At 46.8% G+C, this 13671-nt stretch overlaps 1 protein-coding gene across 9 annotated transcripts in view; it reads right to left on the bottom strand.

The window, feature by feature from the left end:
- The window catches only part of ADAMTS9 (ADAM metallopeptidase with thrombospondin type 1 motif 9), a 162402-nt gene extending 149259 nt beyond the window's left edge, over window positions 1-13143 (bottom strand). For all 9 annotated transcript variants that reach the window (XM_060402249.1, XM_015102339.4, XM_042236610.2 and 6 more), the window contains exons 1-3: window positions 13015-13143; window positions 12046-12446; window positions 6226-6388 (exon numbers count right to left, since the gene is read on the bottom strand). In XM_060402249.1, the coding sequence (XP_060258232.1) occupies window positions 6226-6388; window positions 12046-12446; window positions 13015-13129 (679 nt within the window). In that variant the 5' untranslated portion in view covers window positions 13130-13143. The remainder of the gene's footprint in view (window positions 1-6225; window positions 6389-12045; window positions 12447-13014) is intronic.
- Window positions 13144-13671: the final 528 nt, after the last annotated feature.

Here is a 13671-nt window from a genome sequence, read left to right as displayed (position 1 = left end):
AAGCTGGAGACACAGGCTTCGTGAGTCATCAGAACCTTGGTGGGAATTCCAGGCAGCAGGCAATCCTCTTCCATAACAAATCAGATTCTAGGAATGCATTTAAAAAAATCATCCCAGCAAAAAAAAAAAAAGTTCCAGCAAAAATAATACATCACAAATGCAATCCAATCAACAAAGAGACAGGCCAAAAAACTACTTTAGCCAGACCAAGACAAAAGGGTTGTGGAAAACGGTATGTTTAGGAGCACTATAACCCGCAAGGACTTGTTGTATGTCTCTGTTTTCCTATCTGCAAAAATGAAAATTGAGGTAAAAATTAAATCTAATCCATGGCAAACACTTGTAACAGTGTCTGCCATGCAATAAGCACTCAACAAACATTAGCCACTGTTAGTATTATTTAAAGATGAAATTATATAGAAGTCAAAGAGGATGCTCTGAAAACTTGAGTGAAAAAGGATTTTTTTTAGATGGCAGCTTCCATTTGTGTTTTCAGTGACGTTCGGCTCACAGCAGAGCAAACTGGAATCAGGTCTGGATTCAAGTGTCAGGCCAACTTCCTACCAGCTGTGTGACTTTGGACAAGAGGCTCAACCTCACTGAGATGTTATTTACTCAACCATAAAAGAGGCTAATAATAACTACCCAAAGTATTGATGAATGAATTACGTATGACAATATATGGAAAGTGTGTAGCACAGCGATTCCATAGGCGTCCTGCATTTTCCAGGCTTTACAATTGCATCCTTGGGAGCCCAACCAAGAAGTGACAGTACACTCTAATAGGGGTGACAGGCAGAGGCCCCAGCACCTAACTAAGACTAGGCCATAATATAATGGTAATCCCATTATAGACCCACAGTTAGTTAGTACAGCAGGCACAAGGCAACTTAGCTAGGTGCAATGGAGTCTCAGCTTTGACCAGCCCTGGTGTCCCAAAGAAGTAGCCACAAGGCAGGAATTTCATCTGCCTGAGTACTGAGATTATCTCATCCCAAAGACAAAAAACGTGGGGTCCTGACTTGGCTATTTGTCCCTGGTGACAAGTGTCTTGGGATTACAAAATAATTACATGCCACTCCCCCTTTTATTTTCAACTACATTTTTTGATTATGAACTATTATAGAATTATGACAAAAATATAAGAATATAAGCTAAAAACGTAAAGATTGCCTATGTTCCAACCAATAAGAAATAGTCCCTTTTAATATTTTTGTGCCTACTGCTTCAGATCTTTTTCTTTATACACGCATGGTCTCCCACACACTCTGTCATTATTTTAAAAACTGAGATCATACCCTCATATTACTTCATCACTTGTGTGCATACTTAATATATCTATTTCTGGGTTTGTTAACCTGTATCTATGCCATCATTTTTAATGGCTGCATAAGAATCCACCAAATGCAGACTTCATCAATTATTGATCTATCCTTCAACCAAAGGCACTTAGGTTGTTTCCAGTCACTTGCTATAATAAACAACACCAGACGCAGTATATAAACCTGTTTACACAAATGTCCACTTACTTCCTTAGAAGCGGCATTGATGGGTTAGTGAGTGTACAACGCTTAAATCCCTTAAGGGAGAGCAAAAGAGACAGCCTTGCTGAGATGGGAGGGTGAGAGGGGCATTTTAGTTACAGAGTCTGTCTTTTAGGTCCAGGCAAACAAACCTTCTGTTGGTCTTTTCGCCTGCCTTCCTCTCATTCACCTATTGGGAAATGCATCTCTTTCACTGACAAAAACAACTAAATCCTCTTGCATAAAATCCAGAGGCAAATAGCAGGTGTCTGTGAAACAGAACTTGGGGTGTCATCTGGAAATACAATGCAAAGGATCAGCAGCAAAGTTTGTTGCTTTTTAAAAAGCAACAAACTCTCCCAAACAGCTCCCATGAGTCTACCACTCGGCCCCCCTGGCGTTTAGGGCGGGCAGGCAGTCACCTCAAAGACCTCTACTAAGGATCCAGTGGGCAAGGGACACCAGTCACAAGGACCTGCCATGAGAAAGAGAAGCTACCCCACACCCCATCCTGAATCCTGAGGAACCTACAAACAGGATGGAAACCACAAACCAAGCATAGACACTCAAGTGGCCAACGGGCACATAGGTAGATGCAACCAACGATGGGAAAACAGAGGCACAGACACTGAGCTAAGGGAAAGCAGCAAGAAATAAAACGTCAAAATACTGCATTAGGTAGAGATAAATACAAAGAAGGGGCTCTTAGCTCTTACTCACTGGCAGGGGCACCATGGGGTGTCTCTTATTGGCTTTTTATGATCAGGTGACCAAGAAGCTCTAAGCTTAACCACAGGGATATGATTAACTTTGAGTTTTGGTATTTTGAATCTAAATACCAAATATTTTGAGTCACCATACCTAGCTATGGTGTCTTAATTTCTATTTTTATGATCATTAAAAAAAAATCTCCCATTCAGTGATTGTCTACCATCTGTCCCTGGAGTTTTCATTATTTCATACTCATTTAGTCCTACCTACCCTCTTGGAGATCCAACCAGTCCACTCTGAAGGAGATCAGCCCTGGGTGTTCTTTTGGAAGGAATGATGCTAAAGCTGAAACTCCAGTACTTTGGCCACCTCATGTGAAGAGTTGACTCATTGGAAAAGACTCTGATGCTGGGAGGGATTGGGGGCAGGAGGAGAAGGGGACGACAGAGGATGAGATGGCTGGATGGCATCACTGACTCTATGGATGCGAGTCTGAGTGAACTCCGGGAGTTGGTGATGTACAGGGAGGCCTGGCGTGCTGCGATTCATGGGGTCGCAAAGAGTCGGACACGACTGAGTGACTGAACTGAACTGACCCTCTTGGAAGGGATATGTTACTCCTACTTTATGTTCTAAATGTGCTTCAGGTCACATGTCTAACTGTAAAAAGATGGTTTAATCCTCATGGCATAGAGGAGTTACTCAATAAATAGCTCATGGCTGAATGAATAAATGCACACATTAATGAATAAATTATGTTGTAAGACTCCTTTCTAATTCCATAACATTTTTACTCCATAAGACTCCTTCTACATGTCTTTTTAACAGAACTTATTTCAGAATCCTTTTTGAAAATTCAACATATATTAACAATCAAAAATGAGCAAGACTTCTATTCCGTCTGTAGGAAGCAGTGTCACAGCCACAGTGCCCTGCCCCCAGGAAGACTCTCATAATCCAGCAACTGAAGGGTTACACCTAGCTCAGCAGAGGGCTTCCAGGTGCCTGCTTCCAGGCTTGGGCCATCTTAAATTTTGAAGGTTTCTTGTTGAATATTTAAGTATCACTCCTGTAAACAAGTAACCTAACACCCTAGGCCTACAGTTTGCTCATCTGGGTAGAGCTAGCATGTTGACCTAGAGCTAGTTTCTTCTAGCTTGAATCATCTATCACTTTATGAGAAGTGAAGATGGAAAGCAGTGATGGAGATGCAAAGACAGTGCCAGCTATGGACAGTGCTTACTGCCCGAAATCCCACTTTAGTGGGAACTCTCACATAGAACTGAACTTCTAAGTCACTTGGAATGCTTTTTAAACCCCACTGATTCTTTCTTGCTCCATCTGACTTCCCTGCAAGAGGAGTTTGTTTAAAGAATTTGCATGAGGCTCCCAGGGCACTTTGAAAGTTTACCTCTGATTACCAACCACTGCTTTTGGGGGGAAATCTCTGAACCTGAATGAACTGATATTTGCATTGGCCAGATAATCCCTGGCCAGAGGGACTTCTCCCACCCCCACCTACTTTTACTCCCTGTGCCAAAGCTCCCTAGATTTTGAAAGTTTCTGATCTGCTGGTCCATGCTGCTAATGGCTGCTGGTGAAACATGCCATGTTCCAAAGTTCTCTCCAATTGCTCTGAGCTTCCTGTATCTGAACGCAAAGAAGGGGTGCAGAAGCAGCTGGGAGAGAAAAACCAGAGCAGCACAGTCCAACAGCAACCTTTGAAAGAGCCAATCAAAACTGCCGGCCTGCTGAGTCATCACACAGGGTAAGGGAAGGGTCTGCCAGACTGGTCACCAGCAAGCAAAAATCCAGACAGAACACTAAAAGTTGGCACTGGTGATTTGGAAGATGGCTCGGAGGCCCCAGTACAGATAATTAGAACACGATTAAGTGGTTTTGAAAAATCTTTTTTTCTTTTTTTCAAAAAAATGGTAAAGACAACAAAAGCATCTTTTGCTGTCCTCTTTCCTTACCTTTCCAGATTCCCTCTCTTTTGTGTTTTTAACTGAACTTGACTATGACTTGTCCTCTGGTCCAGAAAACCAAATGTCTATTTATTCTGGTAATTAATTTAAGAAAATGAACCCAGAGGATTTTTGGAATGACAGTATTGAAAAAGACTTCTCTCTCTCTCACGCAAATACACACCTGAATGTACACACTCGTGTACATCCCAGCTGCACATAGCAAAGGCTGCAAGGTAAGAGAGGAAATCATGGGCTGTCATCACAGACCAGCTGTGAGATCTTAGGCAAGCTGTTTCATCTCTGAAAGCCTCAGCTCCTTTACCAGACACAATGGAGGGGAGACTGGTGTCTGACTCATAGGGTTGCTGTGGTAATGATTAAGTGAAGTCGTGTAGGCAAAGTGCTTTGCCCAATGCCAGTAAAAAATAGGGACCATAATAAATAATAAAAGGCAGTTTTTAAAAAACAGTGGTTTGCTTTCACTTTAGGGAGAAGAGTGTCACAAAGTGCTGATGTTCAACAAATTGATCAATGAAAATGTTATTTATCTTTTGAATGTACAATATATAAGATAGAAGTGGAAGAGATATATTTCCTTTCTTTCAGTTCAGCTCAGTTGCTCAGTCGTGTCCGACTCTTTTCGACCCCATGAATCGTAGCACATATGCATAAAATAGGCACTTCCCAGTTCAGATTTAGAAAGTCAGAAGTTAAGGTCTATATTCTTATTAGCAGGGCCACAAAGATGTAATAAATGTCTCGCCATTCAACTTGCAGTTGGCTGGCAGTCTTGGCACCCTGACGATTATTTCTGACTTCAGACTCCCATCTCTACCCCTTGGCTCTGTAGAGAGTCTAGACAGAACATTTCAGTTATGTTCCAATTAGCCCTGGTGGTTAAGAACACAGGACTGAATGGGATAAAGCCGGATGACACACCCTACAACTCGGCTCTACCACGTTACAAGCCAGTGTAATCTTTTATTAAAGGTTTCTCTTTAGAACTAATAATTCTGGGAGAGAAGAGGACATCACACTCTGCCACACTGGAAGAACCTGATATAGATACAAGATGAAATAAGCAATCATTTTAGGAAGACCTTCTTGGTCTTGAATTTTGGTCTTATTTGGAGAAACCAGAAACACCCTGAGAAATCACTTAATTTGAGGAAGAGACTTAAAAAAATAAAGAATGGGGGGAGGGATACAATTTTAGAAACAATAAAAAAGATGGTTATTTTAACAAACATCCTAAAACACAGGACCAAACATATAGATGGTTTCTAAAAAAACAGGACCATCAGAGAGAAATAAGTAGGGGCTTCAGAGATAGTGAAAGTGTGCTTCCAGACTGGAGACTGAGAAGCATACACCAGCATAAGCTTTCCAGTGTGCCCAGGGGAAATATAACTGACAACGGCCAAGCGTGTCAGCACCAAGCCTCCAAGAATCTGACCAGGATGCAGGAAAATCTATGGCAGGTATATATGCACTCAGCTGACACCTGAGAGCGCAAGCCACAGCTCTGTTCCTGTATTTCCTGAACTCACAGAACATTAGTTACAACGAAGTTGATTGAAAAAAATTCCAATAAACATACAGAAGTTTTTGTGCCTTCCATTTGTAAGACTTTCTCATACTTGTACATTGTAAAAAAAAAAAAAAAAAAGTCCTAATGAATAGAATAACAATAGCCTCAAGACATCACTAAAGCTTAATCCTAAAAATCAGCAACTTCAGCAAGAGGTGGATCTGCCCAGAGCGGGCTTGACGTCACTGCTGTATGAGTTCATCTCCTGCACTTGTCACTTATTAACTGTGCGACACTGGACAAGTTACTCAACCTCTTTTTAGTTTCCACATCTATACAATGGGAATATACCTACCTGGCTTGAAGACTGAATAGCAAAGACACTGTAAACGGTAGCTCTCTGTAGCCTGTGAAATAGCTGCCTCTTTGAGGCCTGGCAAGTAACCCAGCTCACACAGCCAGGATCTCCGCTTAAGCAAGACGCAAATACCTGAGGTGTCACATGCATGCCGTGCTGTCGCTGGCTCTCTGTGGCGGGTGCTGTGCCTATAGATAATGTGGGGTTTGTTTTGGGCCTCTTCATCTTCTTGTTCATCAATGGACAGTAGTGGTTCAATAAAATAATCTCCATCATGGGACCGAAATGTGCCCAGCTACAAATAAAGAGAGATGAGAGGTTGATTTAATGTAACTTAGCCACTGGGAGGAAAAGGACAGTGGAACAATGCCACGTAAGTGGTGCCATCTTACCCAACTCCTTTCCCATGAGGGCTCCTTAAGCTGAAAATCTTACTGATATACTTGGAGAAGTAGTTTTTTTTTTAATTTTTCTTTTTTCACTCTCTGCCATATCAGTACCTTAACCTGAGTGGACTCTACAGAACCTGCTATCCAAATCAGTCTCTAAGAAATATTTCCTTGGTGCTTAAGCTGATTTATATTCACTCCTCCAGGCTGCTGAAAGAGGGTTTCTGTGTGTTAAGACAGCCTGGAAACAGAGACAAGTATTAGTTCCAAAGAGAAAAGCCTACTCTAGAAACCCTTATCCTGACTTCAAAATCAGGAAGCACATGTTGGCCAGAAGGCACTCAAGGCGGTGCTGCCAGGGACAATGGCAGAGGAGCCTCTTATCAACCCTTTCCCTGACCACAGGGAGTGACCCAAGGTTAGACTTTCCAGTCAGGCTGCCCACGGTTCCAATCTCAGTGCCACCACTTGCTTGCCCACCTTGGGTAAGCTCCTTAACTACTCTGAGTTTTACGTTCCTTGTTTATCAATGAGGGATAAAAATATTTATTGTCACTGTGCAGATTAAATGAGATAATGTGTGTAAGTGAAGTGAAAGTCGCTCAGTCATGTCTGACTCTTTGGAATTCCCTAGGCCAGAATACTCGGAGAAGGCAATGGCACCCCACTCCAGTACTCCTGCCTGGAAAATCCCACAGACGGAGGAGCCTAGTAGGCTGCAGTCAGTCCATGGGGTCGCTGAGGGTCAGACACGACTGAGTGACTTCACTTTCACTTTTCACTTTCATGCACTGGAGAAGGAAATGGCAACCCACTCCAGCGTTCTTGCCTGGAGAATCCCAGGGACGGGGGAGCCTGGTGGGCTGCCGTCTATGGGGTCCCACAGAGTCGGACACGACTGAAGCAACTTAGCAGCAGCAGCCAGCAGCAGCAGCAGCAGCAGCAGCCAGCAGCAGCAGCCAGCAGCAGCAGCCAGCAGCAGCAGCAGCAGCAGCAGCAGCAGCAGCAGGCCAGAATACTGGTGTGGGTAGCCTTTCCCTTTCCCTTCTCCAGGGGATCTTCCCAACCCAGGGATCGAACCCAGGTCTACTGCATTGCAGGCAGGTTCTTTACTAGCTGAACCACAAGGGAAGCCCAAAATGTGTGTAAAGTGCTTAGCAAAGTGATACCTTGTCAGGGCTTGGAACAGAAGTGGCTTTTGGTGTTGCAGAGTGAGCCAGCCTCTAACCACCAGGATATAATTTGTGTTTGCCAATCACTCTAAGGGTTTCACGGTAACTCTTTCTCCTCCCCTTCCCATATACCCACAATTTTTGCAAATTATAAATGAAGCTGCAAAGTTGAACTACCCAAAGGAAACATTGCAGAAGCAATAAAAAGTTCCCCATGCCATGCCAGTGGGCAGTGTTTTAAGGAAAAAAATCAAGCTCTTCTTGCCTTCTCTGTGGTTCCTTTTCCCTTAATGTGGGGGAAAAGGCAAAGGCCATTAACTTTCTCCTGGATCCAGGAAATGACTGTCCTTGAACATCAGTGGCAGTATCAGCACTGAAGTATCACATTCCACCCAAATTCTAATCTACTGAATTGAAATCTCTGGGGGGTAGGTAGGACCCAAGTACTGACATTTTAGAATTCTTAGGCATGACAAAGTTTTTAAAGTACTTGGCTAAGCACTGGGGTTCCCAAACCCAACTAAGTATCAAAATTTCCTGGGAAGTTGAAAACTAAATTTAGATTTGAGAAATTACCCTATGTATGCAGATTTGATATTTCTAATGGTAAGATCTTATCTTTGTATTAAAAAAAAAAAACAAAACTCTCCATGCGGTTCATCCCTGACTTAAAGACAAAATAGCTCTGACACAGTCTGGTGTCAGAATAAGAGAGTAACTGGCTTCCAGAGAAGAAGGGATTTAACAAGTTTGCTTTTACCCAGGCACCTCCCCCTATTTTCAAAACACAACTCTGGTGCTCTCTGAGCACAGAGCAAGAAACCGACTACAGCATGTGAAAGCTACTAGAGACAGGCCGCAAATACTGAGAAAGAATCTGGGAGCCCATCTGGTGAAGGTCTGGCATCTTTGATTATTAAAAGGGGAAACTGAGGTCCAGAGGCAGGAATTTACTTGTCCCTTTCAGTGATACATAAGCAGCTGAACAGTTCTCCTGCTAAATCGGGAACTCAGGTACCCTGATTCTAGTCTAGAGCCTTTAAAAAAAACAAACAAAACTTTGAAATTCTCTTTAGGAATACAGATTCAGTCTCTGGCCCGTGGTTAAGAGTATGGTCAGAAGGACTGGATGGGAACCTCAGCTCTGTCACTTGCCACCTGTGAAACCACAAGCAAGTCCCTACCTCTCGAAGATTCAGTGCCCTCAACTACAAAATGGGCTCTTTCAAGGACTGGGCTGTTGTAAGGATTTAGATGAAATACTGCACACATAAAGCACTTATTTCAGTACAAGACACAGAATAAGAGTTCAGTAGAAGGAATATAAATGAGACCAAATTCATTTGTGGCTGATTCACAACACAGTTGTTTGAGTGAAGAGTAACCCTTTCTTGGCTAAGGTGACCATTTATTCAAATATAGGGTGTAAGTACTTACTACAATATATAAAAGGTTCTACTGCGGGAGAGAAATGAATTGATGCTGACCCTGCTTCCCAGGAAAAGGGGATAGAACATGTATTGCAAGAGCCATAATACAAGGGAGAGCACACTAAACCTCAAGGAGGGAGAGAGGTATATGTCTGTGAAAGTGGAGAGAGATGGCAGCAGTCTGAAGGATTAGGAAGAGGTTTTCTGGGAACAAGATATGTTAGTTACACTTTGAAAGAAGGGTGTGATTTGAGCATGCGAAGCTGGTTGAGGTCACCTAGTAAATCCAAAGGCCCAAAGGTTATGAGATGGGAGGGAAATAAAATGTGCAAAAACAGTTTGCCTGAAATGTAGGATTTGCGAAGCAAAGCTTGACAGATGAGACCAGACACTCTGGATGTACAAAGGGGTGAGGAGGTACACTGGCAATGGCCTTAAGTGCCAGACGGAAGAATTTATAGTCATTCATTAGGCAGTGGGGAGGTCTGTGCAGTAACTGAACAGGGTAGCGATGTGATTTTGCACCTTGTCATCATTAATCTACAAGCAGTGTGTGGCAGGGATTAAAGAGAAAAGAACAGAAGAGGCCAGACAGAAATATTTCTTAGACATCAGCCCTAATGAGAGAGGAAGAGAGAAGCAAAGAGGTCTGGAGGTAGAGTAGGGATGCTCAGAACAGGTGAGAAACACATCTAAGAAGGATTTCAGGGAAACTAATAACTGACCAGTAGGGTGAGGGAAGGGAGGAAGGCTGGCATGGCCCAGTCTGAAGAATGAACGATTTCCAGATTTCCAGGAAGATTTCCTGAGAGGGCCAGGAGGAGCACCAAGATACTACAAGTACCAAACGGGTATGGGGACATCTTTCCAAGAAAGATAAATTCCAAAAGGAAGACAAAGGGGCAAGGATTTTGGAGCTAGATTCATTCCAGCTATAAAGGGCTACCTCACATATTTTTCAGATAACATGCCAGATCTTCTGTACCTCCCTCCCCTACAAAAAAAGAGCCAGACTGCAAATTAGGCGAAATACAAATGGACTCCTCAAGGTCTAGGGAGTTCGTCTTTCTTATGTCCTGCCCCTCAGTTCCCTAAGAGAGTTACTACTCTGCAGTTACAAGTGCGAGTTACCACCTAAAATTGCCAACAGAAATTAAGGTCCTGCGCAGCAAAAAGTTTATACCACTGCTGGGGCCACTCAGCAGGGTGTGGAGGCGGGGAGGGAGGAGGAGTAAAGGCTGTTTACAAACTTGACTTACACACACAGCCCTATCAGTAAGGTTCTGGAACTGTGGGTTACAGCCTTGGGATCTGGGCACACTCTGATGCTCTGGGTTCCAGCACCTGACTTATACCCACCCAGATCAAACAACCTTTCCAAGAACAGAAGGATTCCAGGCGTCCCGGGGCAGCGATGACTCATGCAGCACCCCCTCCCATTTCGCCAAACTGCCGTCTCCGCCCACCCCCAAACAATCTCAACAACGCACCGCGACTCTGGGAGATTTGCTGGGGGCTAAAGGGGGTTCATCTTCACCCTCACATCCCAGCAGCCTAAATCTCCCTCCTCTCAGTCTACAAGCTTGCCTCCCTTCCCACCCGACCCCTCGGTTGAGCAGTGGAGATGGATGCGACATCAACATTTGGGACTCGCGAGCCACGAACAGCAGCGCTCAGAAAAGGGGGCAGCCAAGCGCCCTGGGTAAGTAGTCAAGCTTCCACTTAGAAAAGGTAACGGTGGGGAGTATGGGTGCTCAGGAGAAAAGTAATTGCATCACTGGGGAGCAGGGCGCACAGCCCCTGTGTGCTGGGAGAGCCTGACCCACGATAGTTTCTGCGTCAGAGCGCGTGGCAGAAACGCACGTCGCTTGGGAAGTCCTAGAACCGCTCTCACTTGGGCCAAAACCTTACAGCGGACCCTCAAATCTCACAAAAGGGAGAAGGCAGAGGCCGCGTAGGGCAGACAAGAGGGCGAGTGGGGCAGGGGGAGGGGGAAAGAGAAGAGGGTGGTGAGTAAATAAACACCGGGTAGGGGTACCAGCTTGGCTTCCCTGCTAAGTGCGTATTTTGCAGCGCATGGAGGTGACTTCCGCGCCCTCTCACGCTCCCTTTCTAGGGAAATGTGCACTTCAGGCTCCCTTTTAGACTTATCTGGCACCCCATGGCTAGTGAGAACTGAACTCTCTCCAAGCTCTCCCCAGGATTTCTGCTTCTTGGGGCCACCCCGCCAGCAGGGTGCAGAGTCGGACTGCGACGCACCCCCACTCCTAGTTCCTCGGTGAAGCAAAGCATCTAGGACAGGCCCCGCCCTGTTCCCCGCCCCCTGAGCCCTGGGCCCACCCTTCCGTTCCTGAGACCGGACCTGTTCCCTGTCAATCCAGTTCAGCCTCAGGGCTCCTGGCGCTTGAAAAAGGACCCTGAGAGAACGTGGGGACTCTAGATTACGCACCGCCCTCCAAGACACACAGAAGGAACTCCCCGTACCGGACGCAGGGCATTCTCAGCCTACGCCCCCGACTCAAGATGCACCAATAAGGAGTCGGGTTCTCCCAGTGCTCAGCTGCTCCACTCTTGGGCGGCCGAGTTTGCAGAAGGCAAGGACAAGTCTCTTCGAGTTTGGAAACCAACACCCCAGCCACCTACTGGTTTTGGGGCAACACGCAGTTCAACAGTTGAGCTGAATTTGGACCCCAGAAAGCTCCGAAACATCCAGAACTCCCCCCTCCCGGGACTTGGTGAGGGGTGGGGGGTGTCGGGGAGGATGAGCTTCTTTCAAGTGTCAGCACACTCGCCGGAGTAGCCACCCAAAGCGTAGGACGCAAACAAGTTAACAGCCCACGTTTAATGCTAGAGAGGAGAGACGGCGCAGTGAGGGTCCTAGGCTAGAGAGCAATTAAGTCTTCCAGAAGCGGGTGAGGAGGTGAAAGGGCAGGGCAGGGGAGGGGGCGCGCGTCCACTTACCATTCCCGAGCACAGGCTGATGACGGCCGTGTGCTCTGACTTGGTATTGACATGGCCTTTGTAGAAACAGTGCTTGAGTTCCGCTTCCTCCTCGGAATAAAACTTAGTCTGGTTCACCCCGGGTGCCCCAAGGAGGGTGACAGTGAACATTGGGGCGATAAATCCAGCATGGGCGGTGAGATTAAATAGAAATTGCTGGCCAAAGGCGGAGAGGCGGTAATGCTCCTGGGAGGAGGTAGCGGAGGAAGAGGAGGAGGCGAAGCCAGGCCAGGGGTCAGAGGCAGAGTTAATGCTTCGTCGCCTTCTTTTGAAGTGTACGTTCGTGGGAAAGGGTTCTCCGAGAGCGTTCACTCGGACGGGAGATGCAATTTCGTATTCGCTCAGGGTCTCTAATAATTTCACTGTAGAGAGAAGCAGAGGCACATGAACCAATAATACAGTTTTCTGCCAGTTTTAATTTGAAGTGTGTGTGTGGTGGGGGGGGGCGGTTCTCCTAAATTATTTTCCAGCTTTTTCCTCCCCATTCAAGTCAATCCCTTCACCTTCGGTCACTGGACAAATATTTGCTGAACACCTACTATGTGTCAGAAAGTGTTAGATGCTGTCAGAGTCAGACACTGAACAAGACAAAATACATAACATGATTATCGATCCTGACAGATACCCTGAATTATGCGACGAGCTGGTGCCCCCAATTACTAACTAACTATAGTTTGGGGCCTGGCGTGGGTAAGGAGAAAGATCAGGCTAAAAGAAGGGGGCGGGCGACTAAGTTCTTTCCACAGTGTCTCTTGAGAGATTGGTTGGGAATGACCTAAAGAAGGGAGAAGCTGCAAAGCGGGAGATAATTCTTTCTAGGAAAAGGAGAGGGGAGAGAGAGGCCTCCGCTGCGGGGTGTCCGCCGTCGGACACGGAGGCTAAGGAGGTGGCGACAGGGGCGGAAGGGTCCCCGTGGCCGACTCTCGTTACCTTGCCTCGGGTGCAGCCTGTCCTTGCGCACGGCCGCCGCGGCATCTGGGCTCCCCATCTCGGCCAGGTCTCGCACCAGGAGCGTTAGCAGTGTGGCCCAGGATACAAACTGCATGGTGCTCCCCACCCCTCCCCAGCCGCCCCCACCCCCCTCCCCTCCTGCCCTCCTTGGCTGCGAGGCTGCGGCTGCGGAGAGCGCGCGGAGCCCGGTGCCCGCCGCCAACTTTTGACTTTAGGAGTCGCTGAGGTCTCGCGGCGAGGGTCCCGTCTGCGCTCGGCTGAGCAACGCCGCCGCCTGCCGAGAGCTGAGCCGCTCGGGCCGCAGGAGGAGCCGGAGGAGGAGGAGGACTGGGGCTCGGCTGCTTGGCCGCATAATGTCCAGGGAGCCGGCAGGAGAAAGCGCGGAACGTGCGCTCCGAGGCGCGCCGGGCGCCCTGTGCTGGCGGGGATAGCGGAGCGGCTTCTTGAATGGGGGGCTGGGGGGCGGAGGGGGGGGGGCGCTACTCAAATACTCAGGTCCCCGCCTCTCGGAGAGGGGAGGAGAAAGCGGAGTGAGTGGAGACCGCCTCCTGCCACTCGGCTCCTCGGCTGCTGTGCGGTACTTGCTGCTCGCAGAGTCGCCGGGAGCGCAGGGGCGCCGAGTGCGGTCCGCCATCT

This window comes from Ovis aries, chromosome 19 (assembly GCF_016772045.2).
Source record: "Ovis aries strain OAR_USU_Benz2616 breed Rambouillet chromosome 19, ARS-UI_Ramb_v3.0, whole genome shotgun sequence".
Classification (NCBI taxonomy): Eukaryota; Metazoa; Chordata; class Mammalia; order Artiodactyla; family Bovidae; genus Ovis; species Ovis aries.
The sequence above is the reverse complement of the archived record's forward strand: the minus strand, read 5'-3'. Positions and strand labels throughout refer to the sequence as shown.